The sequence below is a fragment of the Bidens hawaiensis genome, unplaced genomic scaffold (assembly GCF_021521415.1).
Source record: "Bidens hawaiensis isolate Kalapana, Puna unplaced genomic scaffold, B.hawaiensis_p1.1 tig00041163_1, whole genome shotgun sequence".
Classification (NCBI taxonomy): domain Eukaryota; kingdom Viridiplantae; phylum Streptophyta; class Magnoliopsida; order Asterales; family Asteraceae; genus Bidens; species Bidens hawaiensis.
The window spans coordinates 104,629-126,713 of record NW_027497280.1 but is presented as its reverse complement, the minus strand read 5'-3'; the positions used below and the strand labels follow the sequence as shown (position 1 = coordinate 126,713).

Sequence of the window (22,085 nt, the reverse complement as noted above, 5' to 3'; positions counted from 1 at the left end):
GCGCATCATGTGATATGCGCATGCATCAAGGCAAGGATGGAATAAGCTCACAAAATTTATTAATTAAAGAAGAAAAAACACCCACTCATGGATTCGACAGTAGATGATTTCGATCTTCAGCTAGCTTTGAACTGCAAACAAAGGTAATAATATATATTAATGAGATAATTACTTACACACCTAAGTAAAAACATATACATATACATATATATAAATATAATACCAAACCAGACAACAAGAATTTCGATTTTGTGACAAGGAGATTCCAATGCTTTCTAGGTTAAATGTATAGACGAGACTTGGCGGTTACGGTTGATAGGCGAGCCCATGAAAGCCATAAGCAAAAGTTGTTGGACAGCCATAAGCCCATTTTACTCAAGAGGCCCATTTTACTCGCATGACCTTTAGAAGATTTTTAAGAAAAAAAGGTCACACGACTTTTAAGAGTTCAGAACTAAGTCTGAAAAAAAAACAAGAGTTGTGAAGAACATATAGACTATTCGAAAAACTTTGATGTTTCTTTGGATCAAAAGGAGAGCTAGACGCTTGGTTTTAGATTGGGAGAATTGGAAAAAACTTGACTTGTAATGTTGTTATGTGGTGTTGTTTTTGTTGCTGTGCTCCTCTTGCTAGCTTCTTATTAGCAAACTGGTTGCTATTTAATAAGGCTGTGGTTTAAGACTTCTTTATACAAAGCTTATTGCTATCAAGAAGATACATGTGCAAAAGCTGAAGGTAATAGAGACAAGTATGCTGAGATAGATCTATGAGCACACAAGATTAAATTAAGTAAGAAATTATTATTATTATTATTATGGTAAAATTTGGGGTGCACGATGATTTGAATTCAAAGTATTATTTCTTCAAACCTTCATCCCGTTTGAACCCTTAACATAAACATATTGCATGATCGTTTTCATGTTACATAGTTATATGTCTTTGTTATATTTGATGTCAATTACACAAATAAAAAACTTCTTGTGTTCTGGTTTATCAACCCAAATCCGTCAATCTGTTTATTTTGATATAAACATGTCACACAAATCGTAATTTAAATTATGTGTGTTCGAGGGATGACAATAAAGTGTGAATCGTGAAAATATCTAACTAGAATCAAATCTTTAAAGAGAGTTATGCGTGATCAATCACTAGCTAAGTCCATTACAAAAACTAGGTTACAATAATAAACCTTACGACACATGTTATCCATATGTCCATTTTCAATTCATGAAACAAGTAAATATTCCCATCCACCATATATTATTAATGTCACGTTGCATCATCATTACAAATACATTATATATGCCATTATCAACAAGAGTGACTTGGATCATACTAATAAGCTACAAATAAATGGAGATTTCACTTTAGCTAGTGACTACATTAATCCATCCATATAATAATAATAAATCAAGGACAAAGACATATATAATCGCACAATCAATCAATACACCTAATTTATCTTCCTTTGCATTATGGAATATGGACATAGATTAGATATATGTAAGACAAGACAAAAAAATGTCTACAACTTTGTCATGGTCAAAAGATTTATATACATTTCATATAGGTGCAAACGAGCCGAGCGCTCGCGAGTTACACGAGATCAACTCATAAAAAAGCTTGAGCAAGCTGAGTTTACACGAGCCCGGGGTCGAACTCGAACATAAAAGTAAGCTCATTTAATATATCTTTTGACATTAGAACCGTAGGAAGGGTTCAAACGAACTCCAACTGAACTCAAACTAGCGGCATTAAAGCTGTCTTGTTAAACTCTATGATAATAGAGTTTAGGTTCTCACTTTTTAATGTCTATCTTATAGATTTTAGAATTTTTATTCACATCATTATGTATTTTTATTTATCATTGTGTTTTTTTTATTTATTTTCGTTATTATATCTTTTTTGTCATTTACATGTGTCTTTTTTCCTCGACATTGTATTATATTACTCAACATTAAGGTATATGCTACTCATCATTGTGCTATATTTTACGATATATTGTGTTTTTATACTTTTCCTAAATTTAGGAGACTATATATGATAACTTAACACATCTATTACCGCTATAGCCATGACATGTATGACACCAAAGTTACGTATCTTTTTTTTCGCTTAAAGTCATAAAATACTTAAATCACGTTATAAAACCAAAACACAACTCATGAACTGTAACATCTTTATTCATTGGTCACAAAATTCATGTTTTTTATTTATTTTTGACAATGTTCGTTTATCGTTTAGTTTCATTGTCCCGTAACAACTTTTTTTCCATTTACTTAAAAGAAAAAAACTAAATGCGCAGTTGTGTTTAACTTATTATTTTCGACATCTAGATATAAATTATATTGAAAACGAAATTAACATGTACCTATACTGTAGCGCATCGTACCGACCGAATAACATGAGTATTGACATGGGTATTTGTTTTTATGATTTTGGATCAAGCTAAAACACTTGTCGTTATCCGGTTTGCAATATCATATATAACTTTATTATTTGGATTACTTCTGATTTTCATGAACAAGAAAATTTATGTTCGGGAAACAAACTATGAGGAGTTTATTATTATTATTATTATTATTATTATTATTTCACAAAAAGAAAACGTGGTTTATTTCAAGAAGGATATTGTTTTTCTTATATGGATGCATTGATTTTTATATTGATCATAGCATCGATGAAATGACTAGACACTAAACTTTAGGTTAAGTGATAATTAAATAGTTTACAATACAATCCACAACATTATAACAATGAACTATATATCCAAAAGCTTATATATTACAGATGAACATTGAAGGTAGATAAATATAATTTGATACATTAATCCAACCTATTCTAACTTGGAACAAACTTCTTTTTTAATTGTATAATGCTAGTTTAGTTATGGGGGTGCACAATTCACATAATATGCAGCTTATTTACTACTTAAGGAATTCGTTTCCTTGCAATAGTATAATATATAACATGTAAAGACATAGCTAGATGGATAGATAGATAGATAAAACATGTTCATCTCACAACTGCAAGACATGTCAATGGCCTTTTTAACTCAAGAGAAAGCTTTAGGCACTCTGAGAGATCAACCTTTGTAGATGGAAGCCACTTGTATTGTTGGAGAAGTCTTGCAAGCCATAAGTTGACGGTGGCTAACCCGAGTGACTTCCCCGGGCAAACCCTACGGCCAGAACCAAAAGGTGCTAGCCTTAGGTCTGAACCCATAACCGGAAATTCTTCGTCTATGAACCTTTCGGGATTGAAGTCCCATGGATTTTTCCATATGGATGGGTCATGTGTGATAGCCCACATATTAACCATAGCCGTGGTTCCAGCCGGGACAAAGAACTTGCCTAGTTGAACGTCGTGAGTAGATAGGCGTGCCCATGAAAGCAACGGTCCAGGAGGATGCAACCTAAGGACTTCTTTGACTATGGCTTGAACATAAACAAGATTTGGGATGTCTGAGTCTTGAACATGCCTATGTTGGCCTACAAGCTTCTCAATTTCATCCTGAGCATTTGCTTGAATGTCTTGGTGCAAAACCATTCTTGCCATGATCCATTCGAGAAGAATCGCAACTGTATCCGTTCCTCGAAATATCATCTCCTATACGTATCGATAAAAGTTTTAAAAAAATGTTATTTAACTCATAGACAAAAAAACACAATTTCTTTCACTAAAGTTTATGACATATAAAGTTGGGTATGCATGATTGCATTTATATGCCCTCGAGAAAGAGAACAATAGTTCAAGAATTCTAGTAAAACCGACTTTTAAATCACTGATATGTATGAGTGGCAATTTCTGACACGCTACGATTTATTTATAAGTTATTAAGGTTTTTATTAATCTTGTCTAACTAATTTCATGATAAACAATACGAGTTGACATGTGTAACTTGTTCAATTAAAGTTGTTGTGCTTGGGTTGCATTATAACATATATAGTTTTTAGTATCATCAACCCGTTAAAACTACAATCAAAATAATAAAACTTTATAATTTATAAGTTCAACCAATTTACAACTTGAGTACAACCTAAAAAAACATGGATAAGTTATACGATTTTGAATCTGTTAAGTTTTAGGATGATGTTATTACTTATTATACAATTATTTAAGTTCATTAGATAATATGTCATCCTGACATGGGTCACCCTAGAGATAGCTTATCATGTATACTATGTTTTATGAAATTTATATTATTCTATTTTGAATTATGGTATTTCATAAACTTGAGTACGTATGTAGTCTTAATAATATTTATCACTCTTTAAACATTTATCATGCCTTTATAAAGTTATCTATACTTAACTAAAGCTAGTAATGTGTCAAACCAAGGATAATAAACCTTAGTACTATTAATGAGGTAGCTAGTAACTAGTGTAGTCAAAGTTCCTTCCATACAAACCTCAAAAAGTTTTCTATTCTACCAACCTTAACTTATGACCAAAAGAGAGAAAACTTTTAAATTATTTTCCTTTACCTGTCTGACTATATAAAAAGTGGTTCATATCCAACATTTTTTTTTGAAAAGTGATGTCAAAATATCCATGAGAGATACTAAATAAATGATTTTGGTACAACACCCATCTACTTAAAAATATCTTCATCATTAAACAATGGATTAACCTCAATTTTTATCTTAGAAAGATAAGATTTTATATTAGTTAATTAGATGGTCAATTTCACAATTAAATTTTCAGAAAACATACCCACTTTTGGCAACTTATATATGGATTGCATAAAATGATACTTCTATCAACTTTTGTTTCAATAAAAGCTTACATCTCTAGAGTTAATTGTAAAACTAATTAGTCAAGAACTAACACACTTGATTTTGCTATATAAGAAATATTGCCGTCTTATTAATATTAGCGAGTTTATATACGGATGTTGTACCAGTTTTACGTTATAATATCAAGTCTTACACATGCATAATACACTATATAATGACATGAAGTTTATATTCGTGCATTTTAATAAAAAAAAATATCATTAATTCAACTATATATATATATGTATATATATGTATGTGTGTATATATATATATATGAGTAGCTAGTGTTAAGTTAGATGTAACCTTTGCATGTTCATAGAGAAAATTATGGGTAGTTGCTTCATGTTATGCATATGAGAGAAAAATATGGCTTAGAGAGAGAGAGAGAGAGAGAGAGAGTGACTAAATATATGTGGATAGTATACATATATTACTAGAGAGAGAACTAAGAAAATAGAGAAAATGAAAGAAATATTATATAAAAATATATGAGAGAGAGAGAGAGAGAGACAAACCCAAAGGACGGCTACCATATCAGCATGGGTGAGTTGATCCTCTTTAGGCAAAGACAACAACACACTAAGAAAGTCATTTTGGCCATTGTGTATACCTTCACCACCTCTTATTCTTTCTTCAATAACTTGACCTACAAGTCTCTTGACTTTCAAAGTCAACTTATGGCATCTCCTCTTGAGTCCAGTAAAGTCCAAAACCCTAATTGGAAAATAATCTCCCCAATGAAATTCACTTATCAACTCATATCCTTCTTTCACCATAAACCCTAATTCTTCTTCCATCTCTAACCCTAACCCACTTCCAAACACACACTCTATAACATTTCTCAATGAACCCTTTTGCAATATCCCTTTTAACTCCACAACCCCTCTCACACTCATCTCTTTTGACACCTTTTCCATCATTTGATCGCACACACGATGTCGAAGACATTCGAGACTCGACACCCTTTTGGGAGAGAACATATGGTTTGCAGCAATCCTCCTTAGATGTCTCCAATACATCCCCGAAGGTGCAAACCCAATGGCTCGCTCAAACATCAACAAACTGGCTGATTCCTTTATAGGGCGGTCAGAAAAGGCACTACCACACAAGATTTCCTTAGCAGTCTCAGGGTCACTTGTAATAACCACACGAGTCGAGCCAAGGCTAAAAGCCATAAGACGAGTAGCGCCCATCGAGCTAGCTATAGATGCAAGCTTTCGATGAGCATGAGGACCCATTTTAGGTAAGATACCTAGGAAAGGCCAACCGACCGGACCAGGTATCTTAGTGGGGTTTGAATTTGGATTTCTCCATGCGAACCCACCGGGGACTAACCATATGTTAAAGAGAAGTGGGAAGAGAGACACAAGAGAAATAACAAAGAGATGTGGGAGTGAGAGATTGTGAAAGGCTACCACTAAGCATAGGACTAGAAGAAAGAAGCTTGCCTTTACAAAGATTTTCATTATCTTAGATGAGACTTATGCAATTAGTGCTTAATCTAGATATGATGTGTAGTGAGAAACATTGCATGTGAGGTGGTTTGTATATATAGTGCATGGTAAAAGCTTGGTTCTTGATATGGTTTGTTAACCTAACTATAGTTAGTTACTCATGTGTCTTTGGAGTTACTTTCCTTTTTTAATTCTTCTTTTTCATTTATCATCTATCTTTCTAATGTTTGAATTAGGTATAGATGGCTAGATTCATTCTAGTTAGTATATGGTGTTGTATCATCATTTGCTATGATTTTCAAACGTACCATCGTCTCAATATTTAGGATTTAATAGTTTAATTAAATGAATCTAAGACTATTTGTTTAGAAAATAAGCAACCCTGATTTTATAAGAACTTCCATTCAATGTGTTCAAAACAAAAACAAAAACAAAATTATGATTAGTGAAGAATATTCATGAAAGCCACATTAAAATATATAGCAGTGTTAGAAAAAAAACATGTGTATTTGGTTTTTTAGGCTTGACAAATCGTATCTTATCGTGTTTTACATGCTAGAGACAATGGGATTAACACGGACACTAAACATGAAAACGATTCGTTTAACACTTAGATTAATGGTTTGAGCGTGACGATTATATGTTTTATGTATCAAGAAGGAGAAATGATGAACTATAGATTCCTAAAATTTCATAGTGTACATTTTGCTAAATATATCTTATCATGTCTAAACAAGTACCTAATTCGATCCCTCTAGTTTTGTGGGTGTGCAGTTAATAATGAGTCTTATGGATCTAACATAATGGTGTTAATCTCTGCCTATTAATTTTCATTATAATTTATTTAAATCATCTAGTGCTTCTAAATACTTTCATTATTAGCTAGTTTACTATACAAATTAGTATAATTATATCTAAAAAGTTATGATGTTTAATTAAAGGGTCTCGTTTCCTTTTTTTTATAGAAGCTATGATATATGATGATAGTAAAGAATTAAATTGGCTCGAAAGTATTCTTTCTTTTACAAAAGAACTTTGTGAAAAGTATACAACATAAGATTGACTTTTAACAAATCATTTATGCAATAACAATTTATATATTATAGCAATTAATTAATACTTTTGTTCATGTACTCTAATTTGGTCCACTACACTACAACAAATTAGTGGACTTTACAAATTTTTTATTTGTATATTTTTTTTGTACGAAGAAACTATGCGTTAAAGTTAAATAGTTAATCAATACATTTATGAGGCAAACAAATTTTATAGTTCTCCACTTTTCCGTATTTAATTAGTTGTCATCTTGTTTGCAATTATATGATAGAATTTAATACAAATAAAATTAATTAACATATTACGTGTATAAAAAAACTAGAATAATTATTGATTCTATATAATTCTTTATAGCTTTGAGGTAATTAATATAATTGAACAATAAAAAGTATATTAACAATAATTACTCTAGTCCAAAAACTGTGTAATAATATCAACTATTATAGTGTTAGCGTAATTACTTTTGCTATTTTATGTTTAGCACATTAAATCTCTTTGCATTTGATCATACCACCGCAACTATATACGCAACTTGTTAATTAATAATTATTTTTTATTCTCTGTATTTTTCTTATATTTTCAAAATTAAAAAATATATATATAGTTCTACTTTTTCCCACTTGGTTAGTGAATACCTCTAATCCCATGATTGTGACTACATTCAAATTTGGAGTTAGCATATAGTGTCCTTTATAAGAAAACATAAAGTGGTATATTTTGGAACATATTAGTTATCGAAAGCCTAAATTTTCGTAAAAAACCATTTTTATTATGTTTTGTTTATGTTTATTGGGTAAAGTGGTCCAGCCCTCATCTGAATGGTTAAGGCCCAGTTGCCCAGACCATTTTAGTTTTGGTTTGGTTTCATTTGATCCATTTTTATCTTACCAACTAGTTTTTATCCCCCGTATTACAAGGTTGTTTTATATTATTTGTTCTAATATTTATTTATTTTTTGAGTTTATATTTTTTTATTGTATGAAAGTTAATAATATACTTATGGTTTGTGATAAATTGTTTCACAAATAAATGATTTGTTATAACCCGATTTAAAAGCTATATGGTTTTGATGAGACCCAAACCCGTTTATTTATTTTACTATAAAATAGGTTTTTTAATTATAAATAATATTTATGAAAGTTAATAATATACTTATGGTTTGATGAGACCCAAGACCCGTTTATTTTTTTACTATAAAATTTGTTTTTTAATTTAAATAATATATATATATATATATACATATCTTTTTTAAAATAAATAAGATATTAATTTTTAGTATATCCTATTTTATAGGATTTTTACATCATTAATTTGGTGAGGATAATTTTTAATTTAATGAGATGTTATAACCCGTTTAAGGAATATATGAGGTTGGTAAGACCCATACCCATGAATTCAGGTCAAATGCATGAGAAGCCTCAATTTAAAAATCAAGCAAATCTGGTGACTCTAAAAAAAGGGGAGCGACCACATCGCGACACGTAAGATTTTTATGTTTTCGTTTATATATATTATAGATATACTTGTTAATTATTTTATTATTTTCTATAAATGGTAGTGTTTTAATTAAACAGTTTAAAAGCAAAAAATCTGTAATTACATATTGGCGATATTAACTCATGAAAGATGTAAAATACAAAAGGAAAAATGAATTTTAAAACTACATAATCGCCAAATCGGAACACTTTTAGCAAGTATAATCATAAATGATAAAACAAAAGGTGTAACATAAATCATCATTTCATTTTTAATTAAGGACCGTAATTACACGTCAAGGTGTATAGTAATGTGACTAGACGTCTAGATTCGCCTAGTGTAAACTAAGGATCAAGAACTAGACCTTACAACACTAGTTTCGTCATTCAAGGCAATCCAGTATTGTTTTATCTATCAACCGAACCAAAACTTTTTATGACGAAACGAAGTCACGGAATAACATGAATCGTTCCTTTTACAAGAAAAACATAAGAAATTGCATAAGTGATTGCTCCTACACATCCAAATAAAGTAAACTCCAATATCATAAATTTAAATGCTAATCCCATATCATAACATACAAACCCATTGGTGTTTCAACTTACAACTAACTTACACTAAAGAGCCAATCCCAAGTAGTCACATTATTATAACCTAAATTGATAATAAATTCCTAAAAAGAGAACAAACAAAAGCACAACTCATCAATATCCCATAAACAAACCAAATGTTTAGAAACAATTGTATGTTTGTTTATTTAAATATTTAATAAGTTAATAAACATTAGCATATAAAAAGGGTTCATTTAAAAAAAACCTAGATATACAATTTTTTTTGATTGAGCAAATGAACATGAAACAAAATTAATTTGTTCATCAAAATTAAACTAGTTAATTTTGTGTTTGCTTACTTGTTTATTTAAATTTATTTGTTAATAACTTATTGACTTGTTGGCTCATCTAGCATTAATCATTGTTAGGTTGCGACAGTTTGCTTACTTCGTTCATTTATGTTCTTTTGTATCCATTTAGAACATTAACTAACGAACAAACACAAACAATAATACCCATTATACGTTCTTTCATTTGTTTGATTAAAGTTAAACGAACAAACACAATCTCTTGATTCGTTTTCATATCCGTCAAGATTTTTATATTCGTCAAGATTTATGTATTCACCAATATTAATCACCATTCACCTTTTATAATTACGATTAGGGTCCATTATGCAAATCCATTGTAGTCCTTAGTTGCTCTTACTCAAAAAACCACCCAACCTAAAAAATATATAAAATCAAATCTAGCCTCGTGGTCCTCCTGCATCCGCATGATTAAATTAATTCACCCACAAATTAAAAAAAAACTTTAATAATAAAAAAATAAAACAAAGAGCAAAAGAGAAGACCCACTATATATCAAATTAATTAGTGAACCACTTAACTAAAGCAAATGATCATAATAATGATGATATAGAAATAGAAATAGATGGATCAACTTCAAAGGAGATCTGTAGAAGCATGTAATCTTTACTGCTGATTAAATAACATATAAATTGACCAATAAAAGACTAATAAAGTTTAATCATATAATTATAGTTCTAGGAACATCCATTATTTAAAAAATAAGTGGGATTATGTGTCCCAAAACTTTTGATCCTTTAGATTAAAATAAAAACAAAACCTTAGTAAACCAATTCTGGATTAACACCTATCAACCTAGCTAGCTAAATGGTGGATATAATATTAAATTAACCCAAGTAATGGTTCTTTCCAGCTATAGCAACTTGCTGCTCATGAAGTTGCCACTTTACTTGCCAAAAAGAGAAACTTAAATGTAGGACATGCTGCAACTATGATTCACTAATTCATCTACTCATTCAACAAATATACTTAAAAACTATTGCTATTTTAGGTTGTTGTGCCAAAATAACAAGAACTTGTAACAAAATTATTTAACACAAAAGACAATATGTGTATGTTCATCTTTATTTATTTTATATGCGCTAACAACGGCTCTAAAGCAAAGCAAAGTCGTAGATATACTACGATTATCGAGTTTAAGATGTGTTAATTTGTTAATAAATGAACTTCAATCCATTTTGATTAATATCAATTTAATAATCACTATGAAGTATCATTCTATGCCAATTTAAAATCCAAAGAATAGTTGGTATGCAATATTTTATTCATCTCTCTTAACATTCTAAAAAAATAAATAAAATTTAAATGTTTAAAAGTAAAAAAAAAACATATGAACACATTAAGTTTTATTAATGCTTAATTGGTTTATAACAAGCATAGTATGCAATGGGTAAAAGTATTTTATGATGTTAACTATTGATAAAAGTAGGAAGCAACAAGCAAATTGTATAATGAAGCTTTCACAAAGTAAAATAAGTTAATGAAAACATAAAAAACTCAAAATTTGGCAACATACCAGATACACATCACTATTTTACTGGCAGTGCACTTTAGGAGGAAACATTTCAAAACAAAATTAACGCGCTAGTGCTAAGTTGGTACACATCTTAGCCATTTATATGTAGTGAACATTTGCATGGTAACTTATCTCGATGGTGGTGGCGGAGGCACATTAGACTTGGCCATCCCTACCCATGCAACAATCCCCACAGCCAGAATTATCCACCCAAATATATCATACTTCAAATCACTGCTCTTCTTTTTAGCAGAACTCTACAGAAAATAATAGTCAATAAGTCAAAACGTTTTAGAAAAACTATAGCACCGATAAACCCAAAAACATTTCACTGCATAATGCTAAAAGCCCATTACAGATTACAGAATAAATGTGAAACAAACTGTTAGTTGTCCACCCATTGTGGCAGAATAAAAATTTATATTCGTTAAAAAAACTTAATTTTGAAAATTTATATAAACAAGAATAAGCAAAAAGCAAATGGACGCCAACTTTCTATAACTGAAACTAGAATGGCAAATTCGACCTATATATTTATGAGTTGGTTGATACATGTTTTTTTATTATCGCTAACCGATCAAATGAGTAAAATCAAAATAAACTAGTTTTAAGTTAAATTTAAAAGTGTATTCTTAATGTGCAAATCATTTTATTTTAGTGAAAAAAAATATATACAGCTATTTACAAAGAAACTTCAAAAACAATTGGACAAGAATTGTTTCGGGTCAGCCTGACATGAATAGTTTGAATCCATGTAAAAAAACTACATTTTTAACCCATTAGTCCATTACCCAACCCGCCCATCTTGCCACATCAACCTAACACCAAAAAACAAAATATGTGTATAACCTTAGCGCTTGAAGATGCAGCAGATCCTCCACCCAATGTCTGTTGAGCTTGAGCAAGTCCTCCATGTTTGTGTATCTCTTTGTGCAACTCAGGTGCCTGCAATATTAAAGTTTTAATAAACAATATTCATGAATTTGTGTGGAGTAAATTACTAGTACATAATGATTAACATGTGTCCAGAATCCAAAAAGATAGATCAAGAAATATGCGCAAAGCACAAGCCAATGAGCCATTATTAAATAATTGCCCTAGAAAAAAATTTAGCTTTGGACCTTAGATGACTGGTAATTAATTCAAGACTGTTCTTTTTAAGACTATTTATATGCTTCAATGCTTGATTTGATAAATAAGCTGGTAGGTTGCAACTGCCTCTTAAAAGTATCAACTGAGTTCATTTACTGTTAACAAAGACTACTACCATTTTTCAATTGAGTTCATTGACTGTTAATAAGGACTCTAGTGAAACTTCTCATGTTAACTGATGTTTTAGGTGGTAAACTCAAAATTTATGGTAAAACTAGCAGCTAATGCCTAATAGCAGATTTAGCAAAATCACTGACTTTAGAGTTAACATAAAACACAAATTTAACTGCAAAATATGTGCATCTGCTAAATAAAAGTCTAAGATATTATCATATAAAAAGAGTTAAATAGCATAGGAATCAGCCAGTGAACCGGTTGGCGGAGAGTTAAGTCATGTTCGTTTATTTAATAAACAAACAAACATGAACAAATTTTTTGTTCATTATGTTTAACAAACAAAGATGAACACGCGTCTCATTCGTTCACTTAACTTTGTTTATGCATGTTCGCCTACATTCATTTATATTCGGTTGTTTACATGTTCATAAAAAAATCTGTAGGCCCGTTACATCCAAGTTCAGTTTTATCAAATTAATATATCATCAGCTACATGCTCATTTTCTTAACAAACCTTTTGTTTACACTACAAACGAACAAACATAAACACGCTCATTTTCTTAACGAACGAACACAAATTAAAATCCACGTTCATTTAATTGCTTCTGAACAAACGTTTGTTCGCTTAAAGTTAAATGACCAAACACTAGCATGACTCATTCATGTTTCTTAAGTTCGTTTACAAGCCTTTTAAGCATATGTTTGTGCGTATAAGCAGAAGCAGGTAATCAGCTTATTTCACCCCTACAGATAAACATGTAATTGTGAATAAGCAATTTCAAGCTGCTTATTGAAGTGAACTTAATTCACCCAAAGCATAGGCAGTTTTCTGCATCCAAATACTCAAAAGTGCTTAACTGGCTTTTTTTAACAGGCAGATAAGCAGCTTAAATAAGTAATCCCAAGCACTCACTTAGTAAAACACAAAACCTAGAACTAATAAGAAACTACAAAAAGAAATAAGTGAATAAAATTAGTGGAATACCTTAGCACAAGACGCCAGAGATTGAAGATAATGTTCATTCCCTGGACACTGTGACAATACAATTTATAACAAACACTCATAAGTAATAAGTATGTTGAGAAAATATCAACATTTGAAACTAATATGTACAAGCGAAAAGATGATACCTCTTCTACAGCCTGTTTAAAACACAGAAATGCATCATCAAAATGAGGCTTAGCTTCATCATGGTCACTAATTAGAAATGCATTTGCAGTGTGGGCATTTCCTAAACACCATAAGGCCTCGTGTTTTGCCGGATTGATGGATAATGCCTCGTTCAATCTTGCCACAGAATCTACAATTTGTTTATTCATTGTGAGCCAAGCATATATAGTCTTAGAATATAATGTAAAGGTAAAATAGGGAACAAGCAAACAGAAAGAAACTATATCATTCTCACATGATACCAACATAAGCAATAGCAATTGTAGCCCGTAAGATTACCTTTAATCATCTTCTTTGATTCATTGATATCTCCAAATTGGGATAACTCCAGCAAAGCTCCACCCCATTTTGTTAAATTCTGTATTGGCATAATATTATCAGTTCTCATCTCTGAAGTCTCGATGAATGAACTTTTAACAACCACTAATCATTGAATATCAATCGCTAAAAAGTGTTTCATTAATTCAATGCTTTAAGAAACAACAAATATTATTTAACTCAATAGTGACAAGCAGGATGATGTCAATTACTTGGTCAGTAAAAAATAACAATCCCAAAAGTTATTCTACAAATACAGAATGAAACCAAAAACCCTGTAGTATCATGTTTATCTCAACCTAGTGTGTTTAGGACTGGCTATCAAACATCATAATCAAAACTGGGGAGTGCACCGTTCGTTGTGGTCGGTTTTCCGGCTAAAACTGAATCAAAAACCAAAACTTTGGTTTTTAAATTTATAAAAACCGTTCATTTTTGCTTTTTCCGGTTTCGTTTTACTATATGAGCTTGAAAATATAGCACCAAAAAAAATACCCAAAATAATGAATTTTGGCATAAATCATATTGTTAATTATAACTAACTGATTATTATACAATTTGTCTAAAATAATTGAGTCACATATTCATTAATTTCTTATAATTTACTTATAATAAACAAAAAAAATGAAAATCTATAAATTCAGTTAGTTTTTATTACATTCAAAACCAAAACCGAACCGTAAATTCAGCTTTGACAAAAACCAAACCCTCGGATTTTGTATCGGTTTAATCTTTTCGATTGCCCCTAGCTTTGTAATAAGCAAATTCATGAAAACAGCTTATCTCTGATAGAACCCCAAAAATAGAATATTGAACTAATAGAAATAAACAAAGAACAAGGATAGTTGGCCCGATTCGAGAGGGGCTAGTTTCCAGATAATCCGATTCGAGAGGGATTAGATCTCTGATTAAAAAGGTATAAAAACCCTTAATTTGATAAACATAAACATTCTTATCCATAACCTAAAACATGAGCACTTATATAGACACAATTTATTAATAAATGATGTGGTTACTTAGACCCTTCATCATCCTCGCCCTTTTATCTCCCTTGGACCCTTCAGCCTAAGACGGGTTCGTATCAATACATCCCGCTGGGTAAAACGACTTGTCCTCAAGTCGACAACCCGATATTTGTTGACCGTTGGACCAAGCGATAAGCCATTCAATCATGGGCTGACCCACTTCATGAACCAAATGATGTGTGACAGTCGATCGGAACACAATGTCAATTCCCGAACCTTTTGTGATAGGCATAGGAGCTACAGGTGTGGTGCTCAACTGATCTACACCAACCAAATTCGTATCACAAATTAGATGGGATATTGAGGCTGTTTTCTGGATAGCACCCCATGATTACAAACAAAACTTTATGATTATTAGATTCTGGAGAGGGCAACGACTCAACACCAAAAACACTCTCGGATCCTTCGTTACCACCAGATCTGATCCACTTCAACTTTTCCTTGCACAGGTCGTCTTGTTTGTCATTTTTTTCTTGATTTTCTCCTTCCGGTATCTCATCGGTTACTTCAGAATCATAGCTCTTGGCAACTCCTAAAACTCCGGACACGGAACTGTCACTGGTATCGACCTCCTCGACCCGATCTGTCAATGGACCTTGAGGTACATCCTCAGGTTTCTTGTTATCTCTGAAATCACCAAAACATGGTTGAATTTCAGAATCACCATGTTCATTGTTACACCTTGTTGACGTTCCATATAACAAAGTTTTGAGTGCTGCCACATCTTCCTTCAAGGATACCAGGATGTCTAATTTAACTTCAATGGCCTCTAAATGAGCAGTGATAGCATCATTCTGAATAGGTGATGGTGGGTGACTTTCACCATGGGTTAAATGAGAGGATCTCCAGGTATTCCAAATCATCTTCTCTTCGTTTCCCGGTAATGGAACCAAATGATAGAACCCCAAAAATAGAATATTGAACTAATAGAAATAAACAAAGAACAAGGATAGTTGGCCCGATTCGAGAGGGGCTAGTCTCCAGATAATCCGATTCGAGAGAGATTAGATCTCCGATTAAAAAGGTATAAAAACCCTTAATTTGATAAACATAAACATTCTTATCCATAACCTAAAACATGAGCACTTATATAGACACAATTTATTAATAAATGATGTGGTTACTTAGACCCTTCATCATCCTCGCCCTTTTATCTCCCTTGGACCCTTCAGCCTAAGACAGGTTCGTATCAATCTCACTCACAAATTTTAAAACTTTTCATTAGAAACATAATATTAATAAATAAAAAATTAAGGTTTATGACTGACTACAGATTTGAATTTAAGCCTATACAAATAGATCAATTTACGGAGCGAATCAATTACATCAGCATCGATAAAGTAAAAACCAGAAAAACTGAACATACGGTTCGGTTTTGGTTTTGCATGTAATAAAAACCAAAAAAAACTAAGCTGAACCAAATTCATTGGTTTTCATTTTAAGTAATTTGTAATAACATAATAAATATGCAATTTGTATAATTGAGCTCAAATTGCTTAAAAGTAATTATTTTGAGCCATACTTTTTCGAACCAAAATTTCCAACCTCAAATGACAAAACTGAAAAAAAAAATGGAACTGATCTGAACCCAAACCGGAAAGAACCGAACACTTTTCAGACACTCAAAAACTGAAGTTTGAATTTTTGGTTCAGGTTTAGCCCAAAACCAAACCGTGCACACCACTAACTACACATCTTGTTTAATCTCAACTTTAGAAAATTATATGTGTTTAGAATTGCCTATCAAACAGCTCAATTCTTATTGCTTTTTATAAAAAAAATAAATTTTTAGTAAGCAAATTCAAATTTTTTAATCAAAACACAGCTTATTTCTTATCTCACTCACAAATTTTAAAACTTTTCATTATTACGAACATAATATATACATATACATATACGTATACAGGGGAAAGTTAACATACAAATTAAATTAACGTACTAACTGTGCGAATCAAATAGCGTAACTATATATACAAGTAGTGTAATTATGTTGTAATTACACTACACTATAATTACACTATTTGATAGGCACGTTAATTTAATTAGTATGTTAATTTTCCCCTATATATGTATATGTATATGTATATATTATGTTTGTAATCATGAGAAAGTTTTAAAATTTGTGAGTGAGCTACATATATAAAGTAATAAAACCAACCACCTATTAATAAAATAAAATAATAAAAATTAGGGTTTATGAGTTACAAGTACAGATTTTGCAATTAAGCCTATACAAACAGATAGATGATTTACTTACGGATCGAATCAATTACATATAAATTGAATGAATGAATTTGAATAATAATAATAATAATAATAATAATAATAATAATAATAATAATAATAATAATAATAATAATAATAAAACTTACATCAGCATCGGTAGGGTTTTTGGCGTACTCAGCTTCGGCGTTCATACGAACGTGTTCGAAGAGCATCAATCTCTCAAGCTCGTTCTGACCACCGTCCATTGCTACTTAATGGATCTGATTGTTGACGGTTGCTAGGGTTTACGAAGAACAAGAAGCAGCCGAAAGTGAAATGAAAGTTATAAACAACGTTTATAGCTTTTTATTTCGGGTAGTAAACGAACCGCACCGCACCGCACCGCACCGCACCTTGTTCGTGTTTGTCCACGCTAGAGGTACACAAACCGGTTTGGTTAACAAAAGTCAAAACCAGTTTATAATCGGTTTCGGTTCGAAAGTAAAATGAAATGAAATGAAATGAAAGTTATAAACAACGTTTATATCTTATTATTATAATCGGTTTGGATGGAGAAATTTACAAACCGTTTCTAAACCAACGGTTTCAATCGGTTCCAAACCGGTTTCTACATAATAGGTTTCAAACCGTTCGGTTTCGGTTCAGTTTTCGGGTCGGGTTGGTTAACCGGTTTATAAAGAGAGCTTGTTCACGCATCTAGTGGGCCAGTCAGGAATAAATTAAAATAAAGAGAGCTTGTCGGTCAACGCCACGGGGAAAGAAAGGGGGAAACCACCGCTTGCGTTTAATGGCAGGATATATTGTCATTAATGCTGATATACGGAAGGATAAAAATTGAAGGACACGTGAATAAAGAAATCTGCTAACGTGATGATTATGGAGACGCGGACATGGGTTCCCACGTGACAATTGATGGGTAACGTGTCTTAGGATAGCGTTAAGAACACATTCAATACCAGACAACCTAACACGTTCTGCTCGTTTACTATTTCATTTACTACCTTCGATTCATTTCCCTACACAAGGAGAGCTTTCGAAAGAATATACCCCTTCGGATTATTTACTACCTTTTATTATTTTACTACCTTAGAAAGAATATACCCCTTCGATTATTTTACTACCTTGGATTCATTTACTACCTTCGGATAAATAATTACGCCCTAAATCGGATCAATTATTGATCCGATTCTTTTGTATGTGTATAAGATATTGTATGGAAGTCTCCAATACCGAATTTCTGATCCGATTCAGTGGTTCGATCCATACTCAGGTTTTTCGCCGACTAGGTGAACATACCCCTTTGGCAATAATGGCAAAATTTCGAACGGGCCCCGAGGTGGCGTCAGGGCATAAATATTGATCCGATTCTTTCGTATATTTATAAAATATTGTATGGAAGTCTCCAAGGCCGAATTTCTGATCTGATTCAGTGGTTCGACCCATACTCAGTTTTTTCTCCGGCTCGGTGAACATACCCCTTTGGCAATACTGACAAAAATTCGAACGGGCCACGTGGTGGCGTTAGGGCATAATTATTATTTCGAATATTTCGTAGGGTCATAAAATATTGTATGGAAGTCTCCAAAACCGAATTTCTGATCCGATTAAGTGGTTCGACCAATACTAGTTTTTTCTCCGGCTCGTGAACATACCCCTTTGGCAATACTGGCAAATTTTTGAATGGGCCACGGGTGGCGTCAGGGCATAATTATTGATCCAATTCTTTCGTAGGGTCATAAAATATTGTATGGAAGTCTCCAAAACCGAATTTCTAATCCGATTCAGTGGTTCAACCCATACTCAGTTTTTTCTCCGGCTCGTGAACATACCCCTTTGGCAATACTGGCAAAATTTTGAACAGGCCCCGGGGTGGCGTCAGGGCATAGTTATTGATCTGATTCTTTCATAGGGTAATAAAGTATTGTATGGAAGTCTCCAAGACCGAATTTCTGATCCGATTCAATGGTTCGACCCATACTCAGTTTTTTCTTCGGCTCGGTGAACATACCCCTTTGGCAATGCTAGCAAAATTTCGAACAGGCCCCGGGGTGGTGTCAGGGCATAAATATTGATCCGATTCTTTCGTATATTTATAAAATATTGTATGGAAGTCTCCAAGGTCGAAATTTCTGATCTGATTCAGTGGTTCGACCCATACTCAGTTTTTTCTCCGGCTCGGTGAACATACCCCTTTGGCAATACTCTCAAAATTTCAAACGGGCCCCAAGGTGGCGTCAGGGCATAATTGTTGATTTGAATCTTTCGTATATTTATAAAATATTGTTTGGGAGTCTCCAAGACCGAATTTTTGATCCGATTCAGTGGTTCGACTCATACTCAGTTTTTTTCTCTGGCTCGGTGAACATACCCTTTGGCAATACTAGCAAAATTTCGAATGGGCCCCGAGGTGGCGTGAGGGCATAATTATTGATTCGATTATATCGTATGTTTATAAAAATTGTATGGAAGTCTTGAAGACCGAATATCTTATCCGATTCAGTGGTTTGACCCATGCTCAGTTTTTTCTCCGGCTCGGTGAATATACCCCTTTGGCAATGATGTAGATGTCGTGATCTAATAAAAAACAAGTATTTATAAGACTTAAATACCTATAAATAGTATGGGTAAGTAAGGTCGTCTCCACAGGGAATCAGTGGAAAGTGCAAGTAAAGTTCATAATTATTAATTAATTAACTACGGTGGACAAACGATGTCAAGCGGTTTATAAAGATAATTATAATAACACACGATTACTTGAAAAAGTTTGTAAACAATAATGAGAAAACGATTCATTTCAGGTTCAGGTAATGTGATGACCGACTAATCACAGATTCATAAGAATAATTGCGCAGTAATTACTAAACCTAACAGTTGGGTTGTGAGGACAAACGATACCCTAACCGAATTGTTGACACAACTGAACTCCGGTTTACCTAATTACCAGTTTAAAATATGAAAATCATTTATAATCAATGACTAACGATTATTGGTTCAATGACATAAGAGCTAACCCTACATGTGATGAGCACAACCAGAAAAGTGATGCAAAGTTTGACAATCAAAATCATAAACTGTTTAAACAATTAATTCGTAATGTAAAACAAGATTAAAAACAATCAATCAAGTTCATACGCATTCAAAACATAGAATCTGATCAAAGTTAGTTTACACAAAAGCCTAGCCTAAAGTGAATACAATGATTTTAGCCCTACATCGGCATCACGAAGGATTCGCTTATCTGATGAGAGGATGAAAGCATGCGATGAACGGACGAACCGGAGGCTTCGGGATGATGCAAAATCGTCCTAGGGCTTGTACTTGGTTGAAGCAATGAAGGATAGGTCGAATGGGGGCTGAAAACTCAATATAATAGCATTAGGTTTTAATTTCCCGTCTAGAGGACTTTAAAGCGTCTCTAAAGTCCAGGGGTGAGACTTTAGCGCGTCTCTAAAGTCTACTTTCCTGATGTTGGTCTTTAGAGTATCTCTAAACTCCCTTAGCGCCGCTCTAAGGGTGTCTGACAGAAATTTCTTCATTTTCTTCATTTATTTTGCATTGGAAAGCTTGCCAATCATTATGAGTCTTCTACATCTTCGTTCCAAGCCCGTAATTCATCCCGAAGCGTCCTTAACGTCAAGTATCCTGAAACACATAAACACGCTTGAAGTACCAAAGTTCACATAATATTTAATCTAAAAGTAAACAAAAACTATAATAATATACACGACTTTTGCCCGACCATCAGGCAATACTAGCAAAATTTCGAACGGGCCCCAGATTGGTGTCAGGACATAATTATTGATCCGATTCTTTCGTATGTGTATAAGATATTGTATAGAAGTCTCCAAGACCGAATTTCTGATCCGATTCAGCGGTTCGGAAAATACTCAGTTTTTTCTCCGGCTCGGTGAACATACCCCTTTGGCAATACTGGTAAAATATCGAACGGGCCCGGGGTGGCGTCAGGGCATAATTATTGATCCGATCCTTTCGTGTATTTATAAAATATTGTGTGGTAGTCTCCAAGACCGAATTTCTGATCCGATTCAGTAGTTCGACCCATACTCAGTTTTTTCTCTGGCTCGGTTAACATACCCCTTTGCCAATACTTGCAAAATATTGAACGGGCCCCGAGGTAGCATCAAGGCATAATTTTTGATCCATTTCTATCGTATGTTTAAAAATATTGATGGGAGTCTCCAAGACCGAATTTCTGGTCCGATTCAGTGGTTCGACCCTACTCAGTGTTTTCTCTGACTCGGTGAACATACCCCATTGGCAATACTGGCAAAATTTCAAACGGGCCCAGAGGTGGCGTCATGGCATAATTTGTTGATCCGATTCTACCATATTTTTATAAAATATCGTATGGAAGTCTTGAAGACCGAATTTTTGATCCGATTCAGTGGTTCAACCCATACACAGTTTTTTTCCGGCTCGGTGAACATACCCCTTTGGCAATACTGGTAAAATTTCGAACGGGCCCTGGGGTGGCGTCAGGGTATAATTATGGATTCAAATCTTTCGTATAGTTATTAAATATTGTATGGGAGTCTCCAAGACCGAATTTTTGATCCGATTTAGTGGTTCGACCCATACTCAGTTTTTTCTCCGGCTCGGTGAACATACCCCTTTGGCAATAATGGCAAAATTTCGAACGAGCCCCGATGTGGCGTTAGGGCATAATTATTGATCCGATTCTATCGTATGTTTATAAAATATTGTATGGAAGTCTTGAAGACCGAATATCTGATCTGATTCAGTGGTTCAACCTATACTCAGTTTTTCTCCGGCTCGGTGAACATACCGCTTTGGCAATACTGGCAAAATTTCGAACGACCCCCGCGGATGGCGTCGGGGCATAATTATTGATCC

At 33.0% G+C, this 22,085-nt stretch overlaps 2 protein-coding genes across 2 annotated transcripts; both read right to left on the bottom strand.

Annotated features, from left to right (window-relative positions):
- Window positions 1-2,995: 2,995 nt before the first annotated feature.
- LOC143592708 (cytochrome P450 78A5-like) lies at window positions 2,996-6,340 on the bottom strand. The gene is made up of 2 exons (XM_077072565.1): window positions 5,296-6,340; window positions 2,996-3,609 (listed from the first exon to the last, which is right to left on the bottom strand). Exons 1-2 carry the CDS (start codon window positions 6,244-6,246, stop codon window positions 3,016-3,018), a joined length of 1,545 nt encoding a protein of 514 aa, XP_076928680.1. The 5' UTR covers window positions 6,247-6,340; the 3' UTR covers window positions 2,996-3,015.
- A 4,774-nt stretch (window positions 6,341-11,114) lies between these two features.
- On the bottom strand, window positions 11,115-17,525 carry LOC143592715 (mitochondrial import receptor subunit TOM20-like). The gene is made up of 6 exons (XM_077072569.1): window positions 17,357-17,525; window positions 13,921-13,999; window positions 13,602-13,771; window positions 13,456-13,503; window positions 12,051-12,146; window positions 11,115-11,458 (listed from the first exon to the last, which is right to left on the bottom strand). The coding sequence occupies exons 1-6, from the start codon at window positions 17,453-17,455 to the stop codon at window positions 11,330-11,332; spliced, it is 621 nt and encodes a 206-aa protein (XP_076928684.1). The 5' UTR covers window positions 17,456-17,525; the 3' UTR covers window positions 11,115-11,329.
- Between the last annotated feature and the right edge of the window lie 4,560 nt (window positions 17,526-22,085).

Coding starts and splice junctions, on each gene's coding strand:
- LOC143592708 (XM_077072565.1), bottom strand. CDS start 6,246: ATGAAAATCTTTGTAAAGGCAAGCTTCTTTCTTCTAGTCCTATGCTTA. Junction 3,610..5,295: donor ATATGGTAGCCGTCCTTTGG/GTTTGTCTCTCT, acceptor CGATACGTATAG/GAGATGATATTTCGAGGAAC.
- LOC143592715 (XM_077072569.1), bottom strand. CDS start 17,455: ATGGACGGTGGTCAGAACGAGCTTGAGAGATTGATGCTCTTCGAACAC. Junction 13,772..13,920: donor ATCAAAGAAGATGATTAAAG/GTAATCTTACGG, acceptor AACAAATTGTAG/ATTCTGTGGCAAGATTGAAC. Junction 12,147..13,455: donor CTCTGGCGTCTTGTGCTAAG/GTATTCCACTAA, acceptor TTAATATTGCAG/GCACCTGAGTTGCACAAAGA.